Raw genomic sequence first — 26,807 nt, 5'->3', positions numbered from 1 at the left:
ACCTGACACTTTAAGTGGGGTTTTTATCATCTGGCAGTGGCAAGACAAAATATCCTTCAGGTTTGAAGGTTTCACAACAAACCTGAGTGAAACATGCTGTCAGTATTTGTGATTGTACCAGGTGGCTGTTTTTCTTCAGTCATCTTAAATATGTTGTGAAGAGGGTGTCTTGTCTCATTTAAGGTGCCAGCAGCTTTTGAATGCATAACACACTTTCAGCAGTAGCAGAACTGCTTTAGTGTTTTATTTTTACATTCACTCACTCACACCTCTCTTTACTAAGTTCCCTCTTTAAAAACTGTTCAGACATTTCTGTTCTCACTACATCAGTCCCACATCCAGAGAGCAGTAATTCAACCACAAAAATCTTGATATAATTGTCAGGCTCAATAATTCGATGCAAAAAATGTGTCTATATTACCGGTAACTTTACTTACATTATAGGATATGTCATTAAAAGAACCTTCTGTTTAAGCTGGACTTAGTTATGGTTGGTTTTGTCTATTTTGGTTTTTTAGATGTAGCAGAACATAGCAAATTTAAATCTAATTTGGCATAGTTTTGTGTTATGGGAGGCTCAGAACATAAATTTAAAGGCTTTTAGAGTAGTCTGCAAAACATGTACAAAATGTAGGTGGCGGTTGAGTATGAACGATCCACAGCTTTGTCCACATCGACTTCTGTTGTTTTGACAAAGTTTTGAGAAGTTTTCTACCATATATTGTCTGCAGATGTCACTTCGCCACATGGTTATGTTGAACCTTTGGCAACTGTGGGCACTGCAGCATGCAACAACATGGTAGCAGCTGCACAGACACATGCATCACTTCTGTACATACTGTGTGCCCATGTAGTAAACACATGACTAAATATACCCTCAGCTGGACCGTGCACATAAAACTGATCAGTGTCTCATGGATTTAAAAAATGTGACTATGTCATAACAAAATGGACTCCTCTGACTGGACTGTAGTGCCATTGCTGAGACTTAATGTTCCTGTTTTCATTTCAACTAAACTATTCTCTTCTTGTCTCCTTTGTCTTTTACCTATGCGTACCCATTACACCATTATACTGATGGCCCGATGCTTGAAACATGGTCAGAGTACACGGTGAGTGGCTTAATGCGTCTACACCCGTCCGCATGCACACAACAAAATCACACATACAAAGAAACACTCTGATCTGAAAGCTCACATGTAAGTCTTTGTGGATGAAGGTAAGGTGAGAGTGGATACACACTTCTTGAATACTGATGGCACAGGATTGCAAATGTGGACGAGGTGCTTTTCCTGATGAATTCCAGTCTCCCGCAGAAATTCACGGTCTCTTGAACTGGGACATACAAATGTCTTGCAGCACCATCTGTCACACTGTGCACATCAGTATTTGTATTAGCTGTGTGTTAGTACACTAGTGTATTGCAGTAGAGTTTTTTGCATTACACTGTGTCACTTTAGCAGTTTCCTTCTTTTGATTACTTCTTGGAAATGTTGGTTGTCTGGCAGTTCAGCCCTCTGCTGGACATTTGAATGATGGCACTTGTTTGTGTTGCTGTGTGCGTGCATGCAGTTTGATCTTTGACATACTGATAAATCACAGGAGTTCATAAAACTATATGAGATTGAGGTCACATCTAACACTGCATAAATAGTAGAAAAAGGAGGTGGGTATAAAACTGATGACCGCCTTTTGAAAAATGAATGGAAAAATTAATTTTTAAAGATATGTTTGTCTCTTAAGTTACACAAATCTTGTGACAGATCATACCCAACTGTCTTGCATGTTTATCATGTTTCTACCATCAGCAACGGTAACATATTGCGAAAGTATTATGTTTGTGACATTCTGCTTATATTATTTTGACCTTCATTCATCAGATTGTGCTCATCGCAGGGGAAGTCTAACAGCAGCAGGAGCAACATCTTGTCTCAGATTTTAGAATTTTACATGCAATGACATTTAACTGTAATCATTGTTGAAGCACGTGTTATTTCACATCAGTCAGAAATCCAGTGTGATCTGGACCCTGTAATACAAAGCAGAATGCTTTATATTTTATTTTTTCACCTAACTTTGACTTGATTTTGGCTTTATGATTATTTTGTCTCATACGTAACAATGTTCAGTCAATCACTGCTTCTCCGAGTCATGGTGGCAGCAGGCGAAGCAATGTAACCTTGATGTTCTTCTCTGCAAATCATGAGGTGTTTTCCCAGGCCAAGTGTTGTATGTAATCTCTCCAGTGTTGTGGGTCACCCATAGGGTCATGTCTCAGTTGGATCTGCCTGGAATACCTCTGCAGGGAGGCATCAAGTAGAAATCCTGATCAGAATCCTAATCAGGTGACTTTTTTCTGTAAAGCAGTGTCTGTTCTTCTTCTGTTCCTTCTGGATATCTGAGCCTCACCCTGTTGTTAAGGGTAAACCCAGACACCCCATGAAGGAATCTCATTTCAGCATCTGAAATCAAATCAATTCCTTTGCTACCTTAGAGATCCTGGCCATTAAGTACACCTGCAGGCCCAAATCTTCTTCCGCCCAATTATCTCATACACTGCAGCACCAATCCGGTCAATATCAAATAATAAGCAATAAAGCAAAATTTCCTTTAAGAACATTAAGAAACCCCTCAGCTCTCATCAGGAAAAACGTTCATTTACTTTTTGCAGATAAAAAGCACTAATGATTTGCTCTGGGACATCAGGACAACATCAGCCTGACCACGTTATGTCTAAGGCAGCAAGGAAACATCGATGAAACAGTAAAATTAGCAGTAGGCTGATCTTTTCCCCTGAGAGTGTACATCCACATGGAACATCTGGATGTTTGAGGAAGGTCACGCCAGCTGATGCGAAAGTAACTTTTTCTGACTCAAGAATGTGAGAGTTGCTGAAAAAGAGTCTGCCGTTCTGCAGTTGTACAAAACCACTGACAGTGACCTCCAATCAGCAATCATTATGATTTCAATAAGAGCCTCAGAAGAGTCAGAGGTCATGGTGATTGATTAGCCTGAGGTGGGAAGTGGGTGATTGTGTGAACAGATCTTTGCCCCCACAGCTACAGGAATACACATACACACACACACAGACACACACATACACACCAGCTTGTACCCCAACAGCTTATGTAACCAGTATTACACTCTTTGATCGTGTAGTTATTGTTGATTTAATTTTATCTAATCATACTGTTGCGTTTAAGAGCTGATGAACTGGAGTTAACTTGGCCGGAGTAGATGAAGTGTGTGCATGTAGTGCTCCTGTAGAAAGGGAGCATGTGTGTTGAAGATGTGAATCTATACAGTGAGACAATAATCATTATTACTGCTCTGTCTTGGGCAATAAGACACAGACGTAGAGACACATCATTAGTTTTACATCTCATCCTGTTTGTCAGTTGACGGAGAACTTCTGCCTTCTTAGAACCAAGCTGTGTATTTATCATCTGACAAATGTATCAGTCTGCATATCGATTTCTCTCTGTTGTGTCTTTTCTGCCACCTCCAGTGCTCCTTCCTGCCCAAGTTTTCCATCCACATAGAGACCAAATATGAGGACAACAAAGGGAGCAATGATAATGTGAGTAGAGCTCAGGGTGTCGTGTGATTGGCAGCGTATTGTGTGGGTGGATTTGACAGTAAAAGAGGGGATCTGAACATGGTTTTTTCTTTTCTTGCAGCTTTGCTAGTCCCCTGTTGTGCACCTGTATATCCACTTTATTGCCTCATTTTTCTCCCCATATTCCCACCAATGCTCTTGTTTCAAAGCATTCAAATCAGATCTAATGAATTCACTTTGTCTGAGGATTATTGCATAATATGAGGTTTTGCTCAGAATCCAGTCTTTTTTATTAAGTGGAGGATATGAATTAGCACTCATTTTATTATGTTCTCAGTGCTTTTTTTCACACAGCTTGATCAAGTATCTCTGTATCATTAATATTTTTGCCCAAATTAATTTGCCTTCATTGATTTCTCACAAGCCTGGTCTTGCTGGAAAACTTCACTTGCACACAGCTAAGAGCAATCTGTGAAAAGTTATGGCATTTAGGTCCAATTTAGGCAAAAAAAAAAAAATAAAGAAATCATGAATACATGACCACCTGCCCACCTACAGCTCAGTTTAATATATGTTAATTCACTTTTTGAAGCGTAACTGCCAAACCACAGCGCCAAGGCATATTAATAAATTGTGTAACAATAATAGGAGCAATAAAAGGCTTGTTGGCTTTTTCTACAGCAACGTGATATGTTACACATGGCTTTGTTTAGCTTTTCATTCCAGTTGAAGCCACTTAACCTGCTCTCCACCTCTTGTTCAGTGCCACTTAGCACTTCGGTAGCTGTAGGAGCAAGTGTGAAGGTTATGCAATATCGCCTCGATCCATACTGGAGCTGAAAACTGAAGGCTGCAGCTCCACTCGGTGGTAGCTCGTGGGAGTTGCAAACCTGTCATGATGGTTTCACAGATGGTCATAATTTCACATTTGAAACTGACTGTAATAAAATGTGGGGGACTGGGGGATGGAGGGGTGTAAATTGAAGTGTTTGCTCCATCCGCTCTCAAGTTTACACTTTACCCCACCACCTTCACCACAGTGTTCTGTCTTACTCTGTTCTTCTCCCTCATCTCTTGTATTAACATTTCCAGTCCTCTCCGTGCCCTTTCTCACTTCTGTTACACCTGCATGAAAGCTTGAAGGATGTAGGAAGTGTGATCAACTCTCTTTGATGGAGGAGCGTCAAAATCGTTCTGACAGGAGGGGATAACAGGCGACAATGCTTTGTCTGTTCCTGTTTGAGTCAGACACAGGAAGAAAATTACTGACCACACGGTGTGTCACAGATTTTGTGAGTCACTTTCATCCTCACAGTTTGTTTAGTTTATTGTCAGAGGATGAAGCCAGATGGAAGGAAGGGAGCTCGTCATGTCATCTGTGCCCCGTGCTTTTAAGAACAACAGGAAATTATCTTATTGTCAAACCCCTGACATCTTTGAACCTTACTGAGGTGCCATACCGAATGACAGAGGAAATCATCAGCACATCATCACACAACATTTTTCAGCGTGTAAGAGCATTATTGATTTAGCTGTCCTCATCAAGCATTGAACTGTTCCCTGATCCTTAGATCTTTGGCAGCGAGCCCAGAGATGAGGAAACAGAGGTGTCGTTCGTGGACATCGCCTATGATGAGATCCCTGAGCGCCACTACAAGGAGTCAGAGGTGAGGGGAGTCAAGTCATCGATCTCAGTGCACACTATTTATGTTGGCAAGTGTGCACAGGAGCACAGAGTGAATGAACACATGCACCTGCACACATAGTGGAGAAAGAGGAAGGTAGAGAAGAGGATAAAAGGAAGAGAACAGAGGAGAAAGTGCGGAGATGAACAGAAGAACGTATGGCATGTGAGCAGATAAAGAGAACAGTGTGTTATCTTATAGCAGCAGCTCATTTTTGACCACCAGCTGGCCAGCTGCCTCCTCAAAGTGATGGAAATGCGTGTTAGTGTGTGGGGGAGGTGGTGGACATTAGTTGTGGTGATTTGACATTTGTATGCATGTGTGTGTGGCCGTCTGTAAGGGTGTGATGGCGATAAGAAGCTGAGCTATTAATAATCGAGAAGGGTCATGATGCCACTGCAGTGGTGGTTTATTGTAGGCACGCCGAAGTACACACACATAAACACAAACACATACACATGCACGCACATTCACACCTCCTGCCGGGATTTATGGTCTTCTGCTTTTATCTATTCAGAGCTAAGAATAGCATAGAGATGCCGCCCAAGAGCTAAAAGTGGAAGTCACATGGCCGATGTAAATATCACTGGAGCTTAAAGGCAGATGGGTTTTGAATACACCTGACAATGCACTGCAGAGACCAATGGATGAAGCACAGTTACCAGCATGTTCAGACGCCTCGAAAGCTTTCACAAAAAGAAAAGACATCTCTTTATCATCTATGGATGTCAGCAGAATAGTTTTGAAATTTGGGCTTTTTTATTTTATTGCCAAGAGAAAGTCAATAGCACTCTTATGTGTGTACACTAAATATGGAGCTGCAGCCAGCAGCACGATAGCTGAGCTTCAGAGGTAGCACATGGAAACGGACAGCCCGGCTCTGTCTGGAGTAAACACAATCATATCTGTTTTGTTTACTCTATACAATAACTGAAATCAAAATGTTGTGGTTGTAGTGGGGGTTAACTGGGTGCTGGAAGAATATCACCCACAACGTCCAACTATTCAAGGTCAGAATTTGACAGCACTGGGCATCTGTGGTCACTTGTTTTGGTCTTCACCAAAACTTTACAAAAACCTACAGTTGTAATTTGTTTTTTGGGAGTTAGTTACACTGCAGTATGAAAAATTTTAAAAAGTCTATGCTAAGTGAAATATCACTTTTAACACCAGGATATTAATCTAAAATATGAGCTGTCACAGTATTTAAAAAAAGGGCAAGGACAACTTTTAAAAAAGGCTCTCATTAACATTTCATTGCTTTTCCCTCTTAGTCTGCCAAGAAACTTTGTGACACAGTTTATACACAGTCAAATCCAACAGTCCTTTTCCACCTCCACTGCAACTGCTTTCCCAGCAGAGTTGTGCATCACCCCCGCACACAATCGCTCTCTCAGAAACATGACCGTAAGACAAATGAGCACTAATTAGTCTATAGGGAGCAGTGATTAATGCGTGCAAAGTCTGTGATTGGAGAACCCTGTTGTGTAGCCTGGCTGTACTCTGCATGAAGCTTGTAATGATTGCAAGTGATCCTGTCCTATAAGAGCGTGTGTGTGAGAGAGAGAGAGAGAGAGACACACACACACAGAAAGGTAAATGACTGGAAACAACAGTTTAATTAGAGATTGGTAAAAAAATAACAGTTAACAATCCTTTCGGAGCACATGTCGTCCCTTTGTGCAGACAAGCTCATGCAAATCTTTTTCTCCTGAGGAAAAATAAATTTTTCTGGTCTCTCATGACTTTGTAGGACCTGAGGCATTTTAAGTCAAAGAAGACTAACAGAGGCCTACTACAGGAAGGATGGATCAACAACCAAGACCCCATCATGTGCTCTTACAAACTGGTCACAGTGAAGTTTGAAGTCTGGGGACTGCAAACACGAGTGGAGCAATTTGTACACAAGGTCGGGATTTTCTTGTGGGAACACATTGTAGACTCTCCCTTACTCATTCAAACTTTTTGACCCCTGACAATTGGTATCTTCGCCAGAGGTGTTTCATTTTCTTATCTGAAAACATAAACAACCAGTTGCCCAAAGCAGCTAAATCAGATGTTCTGTTATCACCCTCTACAGTATCTGCCCTGTTCACATCCTGCAGATTGCCTTGCTCCACCTCCCTGTACCTTGGCTGCACAGTTTAAACTCCATATCTCCCATTTCCCAAATCTGTTTCACCCATCCCTCTACAGTCTCTGTCCCTGGGGTGAACTGTCCCTGTTCTCTCCTTGCCAGAGGCACACACACAGGAAGGGTCATTACTCACATGGTGCCACCAGGAGTAGCTTGTATTTATCTCATTCCTCCAGGGGTGAATTTAAACATTTAGACCTTAAAAATGTTTTGAAACTCTCAACAACCTTCAAAGTTAAATCATTCTTATACAAATGCTGTCTCCTTGAGCTTCCTCACTGCTTCTGTCCCTCTTTAACTTTCTTTCATTTTTATGTCTCCTTTTTTTTTTTCCTTATTAGGTGATACGAGATGTCCTGCTTTTAGGACACAGGCAGGCCTTTGCCTGGGTGGATGAGTGGATCGGTAAGTTCCTTACAGATGAACTTGTCCAAGTGGTGGCTTTCCTCAGAGTAAGAAGTGCCATTCATTTAAATTATTTAATCTGTAATGGAGATATGAAAAAAAAAAAAACAGTTAGAAATGGTGCGAGGCTGCCAGCCTGACTGAGTTGTCAGTCAGCCTTCATCTTCCTGGGAGATTTCATGCCCTGTGGCAGACAAGATTGCATAGTGAAAGTAAGGTTTATAGGGAAGCAGTTGAAACACAGATGGTGTCATCAATCTATAGTTATTTCTCTCATTATGGTACATTAAAGCAAAAAACTTGAGTAATGCCAGTTTAAACTAAGGTCAGCTGCAGCATGTTTTCTTGCTACGTGAGCCCATTTGTGAGTCTAACAAAGTTGCTTCACCACACAGTCCAGTCTTTTTAACTGTGTAATGTCTCCATCCCTATAGACATGACCATGGAGGAAGTCAGAGAGTATGAGCGTACCACACAAGAAGCCACCAACCTGAAGATTGGCACCTTTCCTCCTGCCATCTCCATCTCTGAGACGCCCCTACCATCCAGCACCCGCAACGGCCCCAACAGCGCCCCATCCACTCCGCTCTCAACAGAAGCCCCCGAGTTCCTGTCGGTGCCAAAGGAGCGTCCCAGGAAGAAGTCAGCGCCGGAGACCTTGACCCTGCCAGATCCAGGCCGCAGGGATTCCATCTTCAAACTGCCCAGCTTTTTCTCCTGGAACTCCAGTCCACAGCCAGAATGAGAGCGAGGCTGCGCCGCTGGTGAACGCACTCGACCTGTGGATCAGTGGAGGATGTCTGCCCAGCACATCCCACAGTCCCCCCCACCCCCCACCAACACTCCTACACCTCAGCCTGCTGAAGTGAAGGAGACTTTTCAAAGCCCTGGTGGTCCCAGCTCCTTCAGCAGACTGGTCGGTGTTACAGCAAAGCCAGCAGCTTTCAGGCTTTTAGACCCTAACAGGTACACACAGGCAGCTCGATGTCCAAAACAAAAAGTCCTGCGAGTTGTGAAGGTAACAACCGAGAGTCTAACAACAGCAGCTGGAGGCTCCTCACTCCTCTCTCCTCAGCCAGCCAGCACCATGAATCAGACAGTATGGAGTCCAATTGGTCAGATTGAGTGTAGCATACATTCCTGAAAATGTTTTTATCCCACAGAGCATCACCTTACTTTCATCCAAGCTCAGGGTGTATTGACAGCATATGTTGAGATTCAGTCACAGCACATAAACTTTACATGTACAGAATTTGCTTTCATTTCTGCTTTACTTATAAGCAACACAGTGTCTGGCTTTGTTAACTGAAGTTTTGGTTCGATGTATCCATTTATGTGGTTGGCACTTTTTGATAGATCCTTGTTGGACACTGTATCAGTTGAGTATTGGTGTAAGTTGTAAGTTGGTTATGTATTCTCAAACTGTATGAAAATTATTGAACTGGTAAAATGTCAGTACTTCAAATAGAATATATCCAGCGATGGATGCTGCTAATGAAATTACTCTTGTGTGTATTCAAGAGCAGGACTTGAAGTGTTTATTACAGTGAGTTCTGTCAGCTATAGTGTCTGTAAATGACTTCGACAACTGCATGATTTTGACACCAGAGGCTGCTTTTAAATATCTGTGACTTAAATGTACTCAACGTTTTCTTTGCTATGTTGGCTTCATACTTGATGTTGTGTTTTAACAGTTTTTACAGACTTTGGTCAGGTGCTTTGCATGGTGTTTTGCTGATTTCATTTCATTTGGATTCATTTTTCAGTCAGACTGTTAATGGGTTTTGTATTCAGTAAATGAAATTAAATCTGGTCGTATCCCTCAATGTGTGAATTGTCTTTGATAAGCCATTCATTTGGATCAAATTAAAGAATACCAAAAGTATTAAAAAAAATAGTGCCCATTTACTCTAAACACACTTTCAGATGTTTGCTAAAGTCATTAATCTAGTATGAAGAACTAACACAACGCTTATTTTACCGTTTTAACATCAATGTAATGCTAACATACAAGTCTGGTATTTCTCTAATCTCAATTAGTGATTCACTTTCGCTTAGAGAATATGATAATATTCTTATAACATTCAAAAATTATACATTTTTGATTTTTAACTATATGTGTTGGAGCCAAAAATTATATATCTTATATAAATTGATTTGATAAGTAAGTCAGTGGCAAAGCTCAAAAATACATTGAACAAGCATTTCAGCATAGTAGACTGTACTACTAGTGTATAATAAATAAGGTACTATACGCAAAAAAAAAACTTGCACAGGCTTATACTTTTAAAAACACACCAGTGTTCACATATGGTAACATTAATTCTGCATTCAACATTCGCGTATCCTCTTGTAAAAGCACCACACAGAACTCAGTCTTTGTAAAAACCTTTATCTCCAAAATAATGACCTGAAAATGACACACACCACTTTAAACAGTTTCACTTAGCAGAACAAACAAACATTTGACGAATGGTCAACAGGATGCTGTTTAGCCCACCACAATACAAAATAAATATTAAGCTCATTCAAATGTTCATGTTTTTTGTCTTTACACATATGACCACACAATCAGAGCATGTTTTGCTTTGCATACCCCTCTTCCAATTTAATTTAAGTAAATGTTAGTCAATAATGGCAAACAACGTGTGACAAGTTAATAAAACGTAGGAGCTCACAATGCGCAAAGTTAGTCTGAATCTAAAATGTTATGACATTTATCTTATAAAAGCAAGCATCCATGAACCTTAGAAACCCAGAATAAAATATTAAATTCTAATTTAATTTAAAATGTTAAATACAAAAAAAATGCAATGCGTGTACAACACAAGGTGGGTTGACAGCACAAAGACAGACAAAATGAGGTTATGATTTCCCATCCTTATATGTAAACACAACAGAAACCACCGATGAACGTCAGCACGACTGATAAATGTGTTCCAAAAGTGCAAGAGAAGAAGAATAACAAGAGTCCACCTCTGATGTGCGTGATTGTGTTACTGTTACTTGTCTCCCTTCATTATTTTTCCTTGAGGTCTTTGGTGAGGCTGTCCGTCATCCTGCTCTCCCTGAGGTTACGCATGGCATTGAGGAAAAATTCATACCAAAAAAAAGTGAAGCCTGTTGAAAATGCAGCCTTCACAAGACTCGGCGAGAGGCCTTTGAAGAAGCCCCGGATGCCCTCCTCTTTGGCTATTTGAACCATGCAGTCCAGGAGGCCTCTATAACTCCTCACCTGCACATGACAAACAGGAGACAGCACTTAAATACTAAATAAAATATGCTCCAGAGAGGTGAAACATGTAGTAGAAGAGCCTACCTGTCCGAAGTGAATTCTGGCTGCCTCAAAGCCCCCAACCTGCAGCCTCTTTTTGAAGAGGTCAAAGGGGTACGTGATTGTTTTGCTGATCATTCCAGCTCCACTGCCACACACCAGGCTCCTCAGGTTTCCTTTGAGGGGGGGGGCACACATAAAAAAATTGTGTGTACTTCATATATGTGTGTGTAATGTGCTATAAATGCTGGGCAGGACAATGAGTTTTATCACCACTGACCTCCTGAGTTTCCATTTTTTGGTGGTGGAGCCAACAGCTTTTTAAAGACATTGTAGGAGAAGAACTGCAGCCCGGCGTAAGGAAACACTGCAACCAGTGTCGGAGATAGGCCACGGTAAAAAGTCATCACTCCCTCTGAGCGGCACATTGCAACCACCGCATGTCGCAGGTTACTGTACACCTGAGAAGACAGATGAAGTATAATACAGGGTTTCAGCATGGTTCATGAAGGTGAATCCTGGCCAAAGCGAGATAATTATCTCCCATTTTCCACTTCTCAGCAGTAAATGACAATAGTTAATAATGATACGACTGATTTAATAAACGAAGTCTGGATCCAGATAAGCAGCAGAAAGTAGATGGATGGATGCATTAACCAATTAAATATGATTAATTTATTCATGTTCATTTAGGTTTTTATTAAAATGGACACTAGCCCATCATGAGTTGTTGAGCTTCTTAGCCACTGTAAACAGCAGTAATGATGTGTGTCCACAATCAAATAAGATAAGATAATCCTTTATTAGTCTTTTCATAACTTAGAATACCGTTTACTGCAGTGCAGTAAGTGCAGTGTATTTTGAAAATAAATTATTTTTTATACATTTTTTATATAAAATATATTTAGGACTTGTGTTTACGGCTTTTTACGGTAGGGAGCCAAACATTTCTATTGCATTGAAAACTATAATATAAAACTTTTTGGCTGCAGTGGCAAATGCTACCTTGGGTTCTCCCTGAGCTGCAAAGCGTGTCCGCAGTGTGTCCAGAGGCTGGCAGATCACTGTAGCAGTGCAGGCAGCCAAACCGCCACACAGAAAGTGAACTCCTGCTGTCTGGCTGTCATACGGTGTCATCTTGTGGACCATCTCAGTCAGAAACTCAAAACTGGTAAACTGCAAAGCACACATATGCATTTAATCAGGTTATTAAGATTGTTTCGGGAGGTTTACTTGTTTTTGCAGCATGCTGTTTACAGATCACAGGTTCTACCTGGACAGCCCCATAGCAGATGGAGAGGAACTGTGCAGGGATGTGGCCCTTCCAGAAAGCAGAGAGTCCCTCTTCTGAATGAATGCAGCGGGATGCCTGAAATATTCCCCAGTACTTCCCCTCCGGCCTCTGCGAAGACACAGGCTCAATCTGCAGCTGTGGGGAAAAGAATGCAAGCAGTATTAACTGTATATTTAATTTCCAACACACAATTTTCTATTACAGTTCATCTGTTGGTATGTGTGCAGCTGACAAGCGTGCTTTAAATCCCAATCATTCCATATTGTGGCACTGAATACAATTAAATATAGTAGTTCCAACACTGAAATGTAAAGCTCAATTCACAGCTTAATCATCACTTCGATTTGATAGTAGCTCCAAAGTGAATCCACAGTGAGTACACAGACACATCATTACCTGAAATCTGATTTTAAGCACGTCTAGGGGGCTGATGAGGGCTCGGGTGACCATCCCAGCAGCTGATCCAGCCAGGGCAACCTCCTCTGGAGAGGGTGCTGCACCCTGAGCCTTGGAGTCATAGCCCACCATGTCTCCACAGGCTCAGGTTCCTGCTAACACTAAAGACACAGATTTGGAAAAAATCATACACATCTATAAAAAAAAAACATATGCACTAACCAAATATCTTTAGTTTTCACAGTTGAGAGGGGGAGACCCTCCTCTGACTGTTGGCAAATCAAAAAATATCCAGGAGAACAACAAATGTGTGTAATCTGGGAGAAGCGGAAAGTGGGTCGAATTTTCTTTTACATCATACAGCAGCAGGCTATAATGATGTACGATTTTTCCATTAACTCGATCAATAATAATATTCAATATTGTTGTCTACTGATAACAAGTCACAACGGTTGTTAGGTTTGGTTGTAACCATGACACAATATTAACAACTTCTTTCACTCCTGTTTTGAAGAATTTCCCCTCGGGAAGGAATTCTGATTTGCCACATCTCCCTCGATGGACATTTTAAATATTTTTGTTAAGTGAACCTTAAAATATTGCATCAATATGTAAGGAAAATTGTCGATAACATAATACAGTATGAATTTTAACACTGTGGATGAAACGCTATGTGGAGCAGAGAAGGTAACACTCATGTGGACGACATTCAGAGGGACCTTGGCACTAGCAAAGCCAAGCTAACAACAGACCAGATGCTTACTTTTTTCCCGACATAGGGAGCTGCAGTGGTAACATAGTGTACGACACTTACCTTACAGAAACTTAAGTCGTTCATAAAAACAACTACAGCTACAGCTTCATCATTAAACCCTGACATGTACAACCCAACAATGACAGGACAAGCACAAGTTTCTACTGCACGCAAGAAATTGCTAGTATTACTTCCGGGTTATCACCGTTCAAAGCATAATTATACCGGCAAGATGTATCACTGCCCCAGTTCAGCAAGCCGGAAATAATATAGCCATCACTAATCGAAATGACGATCCACCTGGACAGGGTAACGTTGTTTATATCTCAGTGGAAACAAGCAGGGACTTATCTTGCCGTGATACTTCGGCTTTGAAAGGCTGTGCCGAGTAACGTCGTGTATTTGCCTTCATCTACCTAAGTGGGATGACAAGCTTACAGTAACGTTAGATGTAAAGAATTGGCACATAATTTTTGAAATGTAAGTAGCTAATTCAGTTTGACTTTTCTGCCAACTCGATATTTAGTTAACATTTACCCTTTTCTTTCTTTTTGTGAAAGGCTGTAAGATGAATGTAGCGGTTAGGTTAGTTCGGTATTCAACTTAACGCCAACTCGTCTTAACACTGAGGCTAACATTTGACTTCAGAGGTTTCTGTGACTAAGCAAACACATACAAACTAGTTAGCTAACTGATTCAATGTTAGTTAGCATTAGCTATTAGTGCGATGACAACAGGAAAGCAAACCGGTAGTAACGCTACATCTGCTCTCGAAAAATAAACCTTAAGAACGTTACCCTTGTAACGTTATGTAGGGTTTACGTTTAGCTAATGTTAGATGTAACGTTAATTGTAAAGTTACATGTAGCGTAAGGGACTTTGGTATGCAGGTTAATATACTGGTATTAATGCGTCACTAATTAAGAGACTACTTTGATACTCTTGTGTGTTAAGTCTCTTGATTTGTGGTATCGGGTGACCCTTTGGTTGACCCGAGGTTGCCCATGTAATCCCTCCTATCCCCCGGTGAATGAGCTGTGGTGAGCGCCAGTTTGATGACAGCACAGGATTTCGCGGTTATTGTTGTTACACAAATTGTTCTGTGGTCTCTGTCTCTAATGTATTTTGTGCCCAGGCTTGAAACAGAACCTCAATCTGTTTGTGAAAAGCTTGCATTTCTTTTGAAAACGCCTGTTACATTTTGTCCGGTCTAAAATGCAGTAAAAAGTGTTTATTGTCTGATCTTCACAGTGTGACAGCTCTCAGGTGTGCTTTGGTGTCATCTATAATGGAAAATTCTAGTGAAGACTACAGGATCCAGTCATTTGATGTGGACACACAGAAATTGCTGAAAACAGCCTTGAAAGGTTAGCACGTTGCACTAGTCTTATTACGGATTTATGCAAATTTAAAGAGCTGATAAATGACCACTCAGCATCCAATGTGTGAATAATAACCATCTCAGATAATAATTTTGTGAATGTGTTTTTGTTTCTTTCAGACCCAAGTTCAGTGGACCTGGAGACAGTGTCCAATATCATCATCGATCAGTCTTTGAAAGACCAGGTGTTCAGCAAAGAGGCTGGACGCATCTGCTACACCATTGTGCAGGTCCACACTGTTTTTCAGTTTGATTGGCTGGTTATTAATAGCCTTGTTAGTAGTTGTTGTCCATGTTGGTTTGTTTGATCACCGCAGAGTGATTTAAGAAACTAGAGCAGGACCTAAGTATCTGATTGAATCTCTTTAATCAAATTCTTATAGCTAACTTATAGTCCACACTTGAACAACTATTAAGCCAACTTACCTACACCACAATGTTTCCTCTCTTTTTGTCCACGCTCCACTTCCTTTCTGACCTGTCTTGATCACTTGGTGCAGGCAGAGGCCAAGCAGAGAAATGGAAACGTGTTCAGAAGGAACTTGTTGAACCGGCTCCAGCAGGAGTTCAAGAACCGCGAGGAGACGAGGGAGCGCTCGCTGCAGGAATGGGTGTGCTACGTCACGTTCATCTGCAACATCTTCGACTACCTCAAGGTAAGTCACTGTTGTCTCGCATTATGATATTTCAGATTAAATATATATATATATTACAATATATCTCTGGATCAAAGCATCTGCAAGACGGCTTGTTTGTTTCTTTTAGCTGTCACTTTGTGATATCTTTGATTACATCTTGTGTTCTCTGTAGCAGATTTGCTGGAACTTTTCACAGCCAATAACATTGTACATGAGCTGCTCTCATTACTGCTTAAATGCAGCACCTTGAACATCTTGCTTGTATAGCGTTATAAGGGGTTTTTAGTATCTCATTGTAGGAGGTGGCCCCAGTTCACTTTAACATCCGCTGTAGCTCAACTCGGGTTTCATCCTTGATGGTGGCCTTTGCTGTTTTGCACATGTTGACTATTTGTGGAGGCTCCCTTTCAATTTTGGTAACTAGTGCTGACCAATAAATTGTTTTGCCATCACAATATGAAAAAGCATGAGATGAACTAATTGCAAAAGAATGCCTGAAACATGATGAATAAGAAAAATCTTTGTAACTACATACACAACGACATTTTGTCATCGCATGTTTCCTTCATATCATGCAGGCCTGGTGATAACAAACGGCAGATGTAATGTCCCATTTATGTCTTTTAGGTGAACAACATGCCGATGGTGGCCCTGGTCCATCCTGTGTTCGACTGTCTGATGAGGCTGGCCCAACCAGATGCTCTTTTGAATGAAGAGGAGGTGAGAAGGAAGGCAGTTGTTTGTCCTTTTGTTTTATTCAGTTTTTTGGTAAGCAGCAAAAAAGGCAAAAATTCAATGCAGAATACATTTTAAGCAAACATACTTGACGGGGCCCGTGTTTCCCCACCTCTCTCTGCAGGTGGACTGCCTGGTGCTGCAGCTGCATCGCATTGGAGAGCAGCTGGAGAAGGTGAACAGCCAGCGGATGGACGAGCTGTTCTTCCTGCTGCGGGATGGCTTCCTGCTCCAGGAGGGCCTCACCTCCATGGCCCGTCTGCTGCTGCTGGAGATCCTGGAGTTCAGGGCTGGAGGCTGGTTGCTTAGCAGCACCGCCCACAAGTACTACTACAGTGAAATTTCTGACTAGGATTGTTGTAAGGACAAAGGTGCTGAGCAGCTGTTCTGCGGGTGCGTTAGCCAACCTTCAAGCACCTTGGACACGTCTCCTCAGACACCACTGATTACAAAACCAGCAACTTCCTCCAGGAAATCAGTAGAGGATTTTGTCAAGAGTGCAGTTCATAAACTGTAAAAAAAAAAAAAAAAAAAGACTTTCATTTTGCCGGATTGTTCCCTGTGTTTGATAATATTACAGACGTGCCGTGGATGTGGAACGTGCAATAGTTCACAAGGAGTTGAAGTTTACGAGGTTTATCCACATTCAGGTACACTTTGTTTCAATTTCGACTACAGCTAAAGACGCTGAAGATATTTTTTAGGCTCTTGTTCTTTTTTAATCATGCAGGCATTCCTGTTTCGAGAAAACATTTCCAAGTCCCATTTATTTTTTATCAAATCCAAAGGGCTGGTATCACACATTCCAGTCAGATGCAAGCTGATTTGGTTTTTGCTTTACTTTTTATTCTTGTGTGACCAATGTTTTAATTTAAATGAAAATCAATATTTTATGAATTTAGTTGAATATTTTAGTGTAGAATTTACAGTTGTTTTGTTTGAAATGCAGTTCAGAGGAGTTTTTTGCCTAATTTGTCCAGTAGGATTCCTGTGTTACTGCTTCACTGTGTCTCATTATGTGAGACCATTTTGTCAGATGAATCGTTGTGTCTTAATTCAGGGATGTTCTTTTATTTTATTTTATTTTTTATTTTTTTTACAGCTCACCTTCTAAATAAAAACAGATTGGTTACAGTTCATATTTAAACAGTGTTTCTGCAGATAAATCTGTCAAAGCCTAAGGTTTTAATTTGCAGAGGAGCTGGAGGACTGTGGTGGAAAAAGGTCTTAAATCATTTACTTTAGTAAAACAAGCATTAAATGCTCTGCTAGAAGTGAAAGTCCTGCACTGGAAAGTTTGAAAAAACAAAAGTACAAAAGGAGGGTTAAAGCATTCATTGACCTATTTCAGAACCATATATTCTATTATTGAATTATATTTACTGATGCACTAATGTGTACATAACTTTAATGTTGCAGCTGCCAAAGGTAGAACTAATTTTAATTCTTTACATACCGTTATGTTGCTTGTGATCAATAAAGCTGTATTTTAATTAAATGTAAATGTAAATTGTCAGTCATATTTTGTATTAATCTGAAACTGCTAAGCAGCTTATTAACTAAAGCTATCCAATAAATGTAGTGCACTGAAAAACTACAATATACTAATATAAAGTAGCAGAAGAAAGAAATACTCACGTGACGTACCTCAAAATTGTACTTAAGTAAATGTGCTTAGTTACTTTCCACCACTACTGGTATTTTTCCTCCCATCATATATACACAGGTCAGTTATGAGTATAAAGCGGGTAGAGAAGTATTTTTTTCCTTTGAATTCAGCTTCCACCAGCACTAGCAACAAACATCAGAAACGACCAAAGGACGAATGTCACGTGGATAAATTATTACATGTCTGTCATTTTTGAAATGCTGGACCTGTAAAAATATATAAATAGGTTAAGCTTAATAGAAAATTGTCTTTCATAGCAGTCTGATAAATCAACTTTGATCAATTCAGAGAAAAAAACCCTCAATAAACATAACTTCATGAGAAGCTCATCCATGGCCTAAGTCCTTTTTCTAGTTGGTGAGATTTGTTAGTTTTGGTACTCATCATCACATTCAGACCAAGCTGATAAAAAGTTTGAATTCCTTAACACGCTAATAGTCTACTGACTTTATATTTTATAACACTCTTGTTAATCAATTCCTTTTCTTTTTACACTTATACATTTAAGGCAAATCTAATAAATCTGACATTTTTCAAGAATTCAGTTTTATGTGTTTATTGGGTCTGAAATAGCAATAAAATTGAGCACGACTTTTTATTGTACTGAATGCAGTTTTTCATAACAAAAAGTGATCCTTGTTGCCCTTTATATTTCACTGTCGCGTCGCAGCACTTTATACAGTGTAGTTCTTCTACCAAAGGACTTTCGCTGTGTTTGCTGTTTAGAACAGCTCATTGAGCAACACAACACGTCACTGTATCTTCCATGACCTTTTCTTTTTTTGGTCAACACAACATCTGTCCAGTCTGTCAAATCTGAAGAAACATCTGAGTCGACAGGGTTTCGGTCCTGAGGAGTTCCTTTCTACCACCAGCGGTAGTGAGCATAGGCTCTGTTGGCTTCAGCCATCTTGTGCATCTCGTGCTTCTTCTTGATCGTGTTGCCCTCCTTCGCATAGGCTGCCAGCAGTTCCTGGGTAAGTTTTTCCTGTATCAGCGTGCGTCTGTGTTTGTTGACCTTGCACTCTGTGATCATCCATTTCATTGCGAGGAAGCGGCGTCTGTTGTCTGAAAGAGGGATGGGCACCTGAGTGGGGTGGGAGATGAAACAAAATATTTAGACTTTATGTTGATGCTTTGTTGGTGCGAGATCAACAGAAAAGAAGGATTGTTCTGCGCTATTACTGACCTGGTAGTACTTTCCACCTTTCTGTATGCTGGCCAGCCCGACGACAGGCTTACAGTTCTCCACAGCCTGATGAAAAATGGTATAAGGGTTACACTCAATCGTTTCCTTCTTCCCCTCTGGAGCTTTGTGGTATTTCTCCACCTGTATCCTCTTTATGTTCTCCACGGTCTGGAAGCAGAAAAGGTAGTTGTGGTCATTTGTATACAATTAAGGCAAACAGCAAATCTTTTGAGTTTCCCTTTGAGACTGTCTTACCTCTGTGAAGATCCCTCGGGCCAAAATCTTGTCTCCTTTTTGCATCATCATGTTGATGAATTTACTGAAAAGCAATGATAAGACTGATCACCTGACATGAAACCTCAGAAGCACACCTTTCACTAAAAAAAGTGACAACTTCCAGCTGTGAGCCTGTATTTTTCTTCGCTGTACCTGACAACTGGGTCATTAAAAACAGAGCTGGTGATTCCACTTGGAGCTGCCTTAATGGGTCTGACGGCTTTGAGCTCCTGCTGCTCCTTCTCCTCAGCACTCAGTTCCGTCTCTGTTCTGCTGTAGACCTCTTTCCTGACCTCTGGCTCCAGATAGTAAGGGTTGTATCTGCTCCATCTCACCAGGAACACTCTGCAAACAAAGCACTAATGAAAAGTACTGCAACGTGAACCAAATGATCAACAGTTTAAAAACATATCTCGGGAAATAAATTCGAAAAAAAACAAACATTTTCGTTATTTGCACCCCGAATTGGATACATCTTGTCTTTTAGATATCTTATCACATTATTTATCATGTCCAAACGTTTACGATGAGACTAGCAGTCCATCAACAGATAATGACCCAATAAGCCTTGTCTGCTAACATATTATGTTGATATAACAACAAAATAACAAAATAAAATAAATAAATAAATAAAGGACTTCATGGCAGCCTTGCTACTTTGCATTCGTGCTTAATATTTCAGGGGCTGATATTTAGCAAAGGAGCTGGTTCGCTATACAGCCAACACAGTAACATTAGTTTGAATATTAAGAAAATGCGACCATAATACAGTCGTATTAAAATGATAGCTTACATCACCTGTAAACTGCATCTTTATTGCTAAAGAATACAATTACCTCGGTGTCCAAGGTTTTAATAATCCTGACAAGGAGGCAGCCATCTTGAAAATGTGAGCGTCAGGACCATAGATTAGTATCTCCTGCAGATGCCTTCGGAAAAAGGCAAGATTCAATATCAGCGTTTCATTCGGCAGAATTTCAGTACCGATTTAAAACATGATTTTTTTTTTCAATGATAGATACTACGTGTTTTTTTCCAAAATAATTACCAACAATAATTTCAAACTCTCGCGAACACACCGGTGACATCACGCGATGTTTTTAGTGCTATGGCGTACCAGGAAGGGGAGTCGCTTGAATCTTGGCTCAGTGAGTGGTTAATCCCATTCTATGAATTAAATAATACGGATAATTAGCTAGATATATTTCTCTGGGTTACAGGGCACTGAATCCGTCCTAACAGAAGCTGTCGGCGCGCTGATAGCCTCTTTCCAGCTGATTCACAGCTAGTAGAGGGACCTGGTAGATAGTCAGCTGTGTGAATCAGTGGCAGGATGGGTGGAGAGCTTTGATACACACCGCCTGGCTCATATTTACTAGTGACAGCGTGTGCAGTGATTGTGACAGCTCTACAGATTGCTATCCCTCAATACGAGCTTAATACCTGAAGCTGTCGGACAAACACAAAAACCGATTCATGTGATTGATGAACGAGCAGCTCTGACAACACGGTGAACACCGGATCAGCAATTAGGAAAAATGTTAACAAACGCTACGTTGTCATGGCGGTAGCAAAAGTCTTATTCACAGTAGGATGTGATGTCTAAGTAAGCGTAGCTATTTTTCTCTAACAGATAAAGCCACCCATCCAACAAACAGACAGGAGGACTGGGAATACATCATAGGCTTCTGTGATCAGATCAACAAGGAACTAGAAGGGTATGTCTGATACATTTGCAAACCATTTTGTTGGTCGCATTAGAAAAGGTTTCTCATCTGGAATTTATCCTTGCAGTCCTCAAATAGCTGTAACTCTGCTCGTCCACAAAATCCACTCACCACAAGAATGGGAAGCTCTTCAGGCTCTTACAGTAAGAAATATTTCACCTGAATGTCAACCAGCAGCCTTTCTTTTTCTCAGCTACTGAAGCAAACACTTGTGTGCAGGTACTGGAGGCATGCATGAAGAACTGTGGGAGAAGGTTTCATAATGAAGTGGGAAAATACAGATTTTTGAATGAGCTAATTAAAGTGGTTTCTCCAAAGGTGAGCAGTCTCCGAATAGGTTTTTATTTCATTTATATTTCTGTTTGTCTGACAATCCAGCCACTTTTTAAATGTCATTTTCTTTCCAGTACATGGGTGACAGTGTACCCGAGAAGGTGAAGATGAAGATTGTGGAGTTGCTGTACAGCTGGACGGTGGCCTTTCCAAATGAGACCAAGATCGGTGAAGCCTACCAGACGCTGAAAAGACAGGGTGTGTTGAGATGATAACTGCAATGCAGGTGAAAATGCATCCGCCTCAGAGGTATCTTATTATTTCAGTCCGCACTCTCTTTACCAGGCCTCGTGACACATGACCCGGAGATACCGCTGGACAGGACTCTGATCCCTTCTCCTCCGACGCGACCTAAACATCCGGTGTTTGATAATGAGGACATGGGCAAGGTGAGACTTGGTTTAAGGTCAGCGTACTGGAGTTAGGGTTTGGGTGCATCTCCGGGACATCAATTCAAGTCAACATAATGTCGTCTGAAGTGACTGACAAGTGGTTGTGTGTGTGTGTGTGTTTAGTTGCTTGCTGAGCTTCTACGGAGTAAAAATCCAGAGGACCTTCAGGAGGCCAACAGATTAATCAAAAACATGGTGAAGGAGGTAGGACAGATCAAAACTGTATTACATGAATATTTCACCGCTCGGGTGTTATTGCTATAATATTTTTCGTATATGACATGACTGTTATTATGTATAGCATACATAACATCGTGTCTTGCTGTTTTTGTCAGGATGAGGCGCGAGTGCACAAGGTTACAAAGCGTATAAACACACTGGAGGAGGTGAACATCAACGTCAAGTTGCTGACCGAGATGCTGTCCCACTACAATAAAGACTCCTCTGACTCAGACAAGGAGATTATTAAGGTGTGTGTCCGCACACTCACAAATAAAATTAACATTGTTCAGCTTTTAATTTAATGCTTGGAAGATACTAGAATAGTTCCCTCTTATGGCAAAGAGGAAAAGCAGAAGTGCTAATTTTTGGGGAAGCTGGTTCCAAATATAACCCAGTGATACAATAAGTACAGTAAAGTACAATAAAGTATTAGATGATAATATTGAGTTGTCTTGTCATTTATTAAGCTGATTGCTGCATTCATTCTATTCTACAATTTAAAAAACACACAACACCAGCTGGTATCGCAGCTGCATTCATACTGTACAGCACCTCCTTTGTGTTTCCTCTCAGGAGCTGTACGAGCGGTGCGACAAGCTGAGGCGTGCTGCTTTCAAAATGGCCACTGAGACGGAGGACAATGACACCAGTTTAGGTCTGTTGGTTTGCCATTGTCTTCATCTGAAGGCACATTTTGATCATTTCATTGTGTAACCCCTGACCTGTGGCTCCTCAGGTGACATCCTGCAGGCCAGCGATGACCTCTCCAGGGTCATCAACTCCTATAAGAAGATTGTTGAGGGGCAGCCCATCAACGGTGACAGCGAAGAGCCTCGATCTACCGTTGGTCACCGTGACAATGGTGACAGCCATTTATTTTACCCGCGCATTTTTTACATTTTACATAAAAACACTATTGCTTTAGGCTCTGCTGCCACAGTCAGTCTTCCTTTCTTTGTCCCTCACCAGAGACCACAGATACGCTGATCGACCTCGCCGGCCTTGACACTCCAAGCCCCCCTCAACCTGCTGCTCCTCCCTGCCAGGCCTTAAATCCTGTCTCCACCAGTTCCACAGCTTTCCCCATCCCAGTCCTGCCTCCTCCTCCCAAACGCCTGGGCGGCTCCGATGGCAGTCAGAGCAACAGCCCGAGTCATCCCCCTCTAAACAAGGCCTCCGCTGCACTGTCCCTCCTTGATGATGAGCTACTATCTCTAGGTAGTACATCCCCATTTTTGACCTATTAAATCAAAGGAACAGTTTGTCATTTGCTGTAATGTCACCATTTCCTGGGTGTGGTTTGTGCAAATACTTCAAAGAAAATCTGGACTCACAGCTAAACAATACCCAAATAAAGCATTAAAGATGAAAGATTTTCTCTCGTTTGGTGATACCAATACCCGTACCTTCTTTCAGGACTGAATGACCCCCCTACCTCTCTGACCAGCCAGTCAAAGCCCAAGTTGAACGAATTGTCCAATCAGTGGACTTCCCTGCAGGTACATCTAAAATAGTCTGTGAGCAGCTTTAACCAAACCACAGCCTGTCAGGGCTGTAAAGGCAGAGGGTAAATGATCTCGTCTGGAAATCTGTTCTGCAGGCTCCAGCTTCAAGTGTGGATATGTTTGGCAATGTCGCTTGTTCAGGTCCAATGGTGCCCCCAGTGGAAGCAGCTGCTGCTGCCACACACAGTCTCCAGAACCTGCAAGACTTGGCCATGATGGGCTTTTCAGATCAACAGAGGTACACAGTCATCAACACTGTTTTTTTCTACAAAGTTCAACAGGAAATCAGTACTTTCTAACAGCTCAAATAATAGCAAACAGAGTATATTTGTTATCATTTGCTCTTAGTGTGTCTTTGTTAGTGGGCACTTTGGCAGGTTTGGGACGTTTACTGTGCTTTTAACTGATGTTAGTGCTCTTATTTGAACAGTCTGTAGTGCTTTAAGGTCCCACAGTGATCCGTCAAGTGTTATTTTCAGTCTGCCCAGCCAGATGATGGCCAGAGGAAGCAGCTTTGGGATGCCTGCAGCAGCACCTCCTCCCCTCGTACCTGTGCAGGGCTCTACCTCAACCTCACTTCTGGAGGGTACAATGCCGGGATCTCCTGCTCTGTTCCACACAAAGGCCCAGAGTCTGTGTTCAGCCCCAGGCAGTCCGCTCTTCCGCTCTCTGTCCCCCTGCCACCCTCCCCTCCAGGGCAGCCCGGCCAAAGCCACAGACATCTCCTTGGGCAATGTGCACGTCCCTCTGGAGGCCATCAGACCGAGTAAGGACAGGAGACAGGAGGGAGGGAGCCAGGAATGATGGGCTTGACTGGCTGGAATGATAAAAATGATCTAATCTGCTATTAGTCCTCAACTGCTTATTTCTGATTGGCTGCACCCCGTCTGTCCTCAGGCAAAGTGCTGCCCGTGACGGCCTATGATAAGGATGGTGTTCGTATGCTCCTCAATTTTGCATCTGACTGTCCCCCCGGGAGACCGGACGTGTTAGTAATGGTGGTGTCCATGCTCAATACAGCGCCCCTGCCTGTTCAAAATGTGGTACTGCAAGCTGCTGTTCCCAAGGTAAGAGGCATTTACTCTGTTTGTTCACGTTTCATGTGTTTTATTTGTGGTCGTTGCCTCCAGTCCTCCACATTGTTGCCTCTCCCCTGTCAAAGCTTTTAGTAGGGTTTTTCTTGATGACTTAAACATGCTTCTTGGTTTCCTTATTTATCATAACGATTTATCATAACGACAACGATACAAAGATCAGCCTGACCTTATCCATGATATACACAAACTTTCTCACTATGTTCCATACATCCGATGTAAAATGTAATAATAACAGAAGCCTGGTGGTCTAGTGGGGTTTAAGGTGCCAAAGATAAACGCAACATCCCAGGTTCAAGTCCCTATACCAAATTGAGGGGTAGGTATACATTTTTTCAAGCCTGTCTTGAAACATTACTCATGTGCCATTGTGTACACTATGTCATCTCAGTACGGACCGTTAGGGCGGGTTTTCAACAGGATTTCAGCATAAGTGATGAAACAAAGACGTAGAATACACTGTTGACTCTTGCTTTCATCTTTCATCAGTCAATGAAGGTGAAGCTGCAGCCTCCATCAGCAACAGAATTGGCACCATTTAACCCAATCCTACCTCCTGCCTCCATTACCCAGATCATGTTGCTGGCCAATCCAACAAAGGTGGGTGACATAATAACACTTAAGGACATGAATACACAAACCAGGCAGTCGGTCGTAGCTGACATAGCAGGTGGTGATACTTAAAGATCTTTGTGCGTGTGTTGTGTAATCACAGGAGAAGGTGCGTCTGCGCTACAAGCTGGCTTTCATGCTCGGAGACCGTCTGTGCAACGAGGTTGGGGAGGTGGACCAGTTCCCCCCACAAGACACATGGGGCCACCTATAGCAGGCCTGCTGCCACTCAGCAGGGACAGACCAGGTCAGACTCCATGAAGGGGTGTGTTCATCCCAGAGAGAAAGGAGGGGAAATCCGGCTGCGCTCTACTCTTCAGCTTCACATTCCTTATAGTTGTTCATTTTTGTGGCCATTGTTATTACTGGCAGAGAGAAGCAGACAGCAGACACTTATGTATACAGTGCTTGTATATGCTTCAGCAGAGAGCTAACAAATTAAAGATACACACTGGCAAGTAAGACAGCCATGGCGTTCGCAGGTCAGTGGTACTGAGATAAATATTTTAATGGATTCTCCCTGAGATGAATACAACAGTTTTGAATGTACTGTAAATAATCAATGCATTAGGGATCAGCGCCAGAATGACAGGATGCTTTACAGCATAACAAAGTCTTTTAAAGTAATGAACCTTGAAGTTCACTGAGCCAACAAGACAGCAGTTGTGCTTTTATTTAATTCCTCCAGCTGAGCTCTCTCTCAGCCCACAGAAAATATACTTGAATAGAACCAGACGTTTTGAAATGGGACCTAGCAAATGCATTGGAATGGATTAAAACTGGAAACTGCTGTCATGTCGTCGTTGCTACAGGAAGATAGACTGTTTATATATTTATTATGATTTTGGCCATCAGATGTTCTACTTCATTTAGCCCCGTTTTAGATGAACAAACCAGCAATGTTGAACGGTATGTTTTAAAGGCAACCAGCTGCACTTTAGATGGTCATTTTAAATTCCAAATATGTCATTATGATTTGAATCTACTGAGTTCAACTTATTTCATAATAGTTTTATGTTCTCTCTGAAAATAAATTCTTGGTTTAGATTTTATCAGAGATTATCCAAATTTTTTGTTCTTTATTTAAAGATTTCACTTCTCTCATCTCAGTGTCAGTATTGGAAGTATTTTTGTCATGTATTTTTTTGTTGTAGTATTTCAGTGCATCACTGAACCTAGCAAATGTGAACTGAAAATTCTTAATTTCCATTCGGTAGCTTGAAAGGGAGATCTGTCACCAGGTAAATAACTTTGCAGCAGTGGGTGCTGTGAGTGAAATTTTCAAACATCAGTCCACCTGATCATCCCGTAGTCCTCAGCTTGTTGTCATGTGGGATGTACAGAAGTGTGTCTGTTAAATGTACATAGTGTGTAATGCGTCTGTCGTTTGTTGTATGACGAGTTACGTGAACTTGTGATGTGCAGATTTTGGGAGAGTGTTAGGACTGTACATACTGTATGATGTGCCATGTGTTTGCTGCATGAAAAAAATAAAGATTTCTTTAAATGCACGTCTGAAATTCTGATTTT

The 26,807-nt window shown here is 41.4% G+C and overlaps 5 protein-coding genes across 8 annotated transcripts in view; 3 read left to right on the top strand and 2 right to left on the bottom strand.

Moving 5' to 3' along the window:
• LOC124073041 (cytoplasmic phosphatidylinositol transfer protein 1-like) overlaps window positions 1-9,612 on the top strand; it is a 42,219-nt gene extending 32,607 nt beyond the window's left edge. For both annotated transcript variants that reach the window (XM_046414936.1, XM_046414937.1), the window contains 6 exons: window positions 1,105-1,112; window positions 3,509-3,580; window positions 5,131-5,226; window positions 6,998-7,153; window positions 7,723-7,786; window positions 8,221-9,612. In XM_046414936.1, coding sequence (XP_046270892.1) covers window positions 1,105-1,112; window positions 3,509-3,580; window positions 5,131-5,226; window positions 6,998-7,153; window positions 7,723-7,786; window positions 8,221-8,531 — 707 coding nt within the window. In that variant the 3' untranslated portion in view covers window positions 8,532-9,612. The remainder of the gene's footprint in view (window positions 1-1,104; window positions 1,113-3,508; window positions 3,581-5,130; window positions 5,227-6,997; window positions 7,154-7,722; window positions 7,787-8,220) is intronic.
• Window positions 9,613-10,074: 462 nt separating this feature from the next.
• slc25a19 (solute carrier family 25 member 19) lies at window positions 10,075-13,725 on the bottom strand. Its single transcript, XM_046414929.1, has 7 exons — window positions 13,565-13,725; window positions 12,751-12,911; window positions 12,334-12,489; window positions 12,066-12,236; window positions 11,341-11,521; window positions 11,106-11,236; window positions 10,075-11,021 (listed from the first exon to the last, which is right to left on the bottom strand). The coding sequence occupies exons 2-7, from the start codon at window positions 12,880-12,882 to the stop codon at window positions 10,806-10,808; spliced, it is 987 nt and encodes a 328-aa protein (XP_046270885.1). The 5' UTR covers window positions 12,883-12,911; window positions 13,565-13,725; the 3' UTR covers window positions 10,075-10,805.
• Window positions 13,726-13,818: 93 nt separating this feature from the next.
• Window positions 13,819-17,397, top strand: mif4gdb (MIF4G domain containing b). The gene is made up of 6 exons (XM_046414933.1): window positions 13,819-13,984; window positions 14,756-14,871; window positions 15,006-15,115; window positions 15,386-15,541; window positions 16,151-16,243; window positions 16,383-17,397. Exons 2-6 carry the CDS (start codon window positions 14,793-14,795, stop codon window positions 16,608-16,610), a joined length of 666 nt encoding a protein of 221 aa, XP_046270889.1. The 5' UTR covers window positions 13,819-13,984; window positions 14,756-14,792; the 3' UTR covers window positions 16,611-17,397.
• Window positions 16,750-20,721, bottom strand: mrps7 (mitochondrial ribosomal protein S7). 3 transcript variants are annotated; one of them, XM_046414931.1, is made up of 6 exons: window positions 20,441-20,721; window positions 20,229-20,321; window positions 19,546-19,737; window positions 19,372-19,435; window positions 19,117-19,284; window positions 16,750-19,014 (listed from the first exon to the last, which is right to left on the bottom strand). In XM_046414931.1, the coding sequence occupies exons 2-6, from the start codon at window positions 20,270-20,272 to the stop codon at window positions 18,793-18,795; spliced, it is 690 nt and encodes a 229-aa protein (XP_046270887.1). In that variant the 5' UTR covers window positions 20,273-20,321; window positions 20,441-20,721; the 3' UTR covers window positions 16,750-18,792. The 3 variants fall into 3 exon arrangements, with proteins under 3 accessions (XP_046270887.1, XP_046270888.1, XP_046270886.1); XM_046414932.1 differs by having other exon boundaries at window positions 20,472-20,721; XM_046414930.1 differs by having other exon boundaries at window positions 20,510-20,720.
• On the top strand, window positions 20,389-26,788 carry gga3b (golgi associated, gamma adaptin ear containing, ARF binding protein 3b). The gene is made up of 17 exons (XM_046414926.1): window positions 20,389-20,540; window positions 21,026-21,110; window positions 21,187-21,262; window positions 21,339-21,437; window positions 21,527-21,650; window positions 21,738-21,841; window positions 21,968-22,048; window positions 22,180-22,314; window positions 22,640-22,721; window positions 22,803-22,928; window positions 23,036-23,284; window positions 23,483-23,565; window positions 23,667-23,809; window positions 24,051-24,337; window positions 24,469-24,638; window positions 25,155-25,265; window positions 25,381-26,788. The coding sequence occupies exons 1-17, from the start codon at window positions 20,501-20,503 to the stop codon at window positions 25,489-25,491; spliced, it is 2,106 nt and encodes a 701-aa protein (XP_046270882.1). The 5' UTR covers window positions 20,389-20,500; the 3' UTR covers window positions 25,492-26,788.
• The last annotated feature ends 19 nt before the right edge of the window (window positions 26,789-26,807 follow it).

Source organism: Scatophagus argus, chromosome 16 (genome assembly GCF_020382885.2).
Source record: "Scatophagus argus isolate fScaArg1 chromosome 16, fScaArg1.pri, whole genome shotgun sequence".
NCBI classification, from domain to species: domain Eukaryota; kingdom Metazoa; phylum Chordata; class Actinopteri; family Scatophagidae; genus Scatophagus; species Scatophagus argus.
This window is presented reverse-complemented; position numbering and strand designations above follow the sequence as displayed.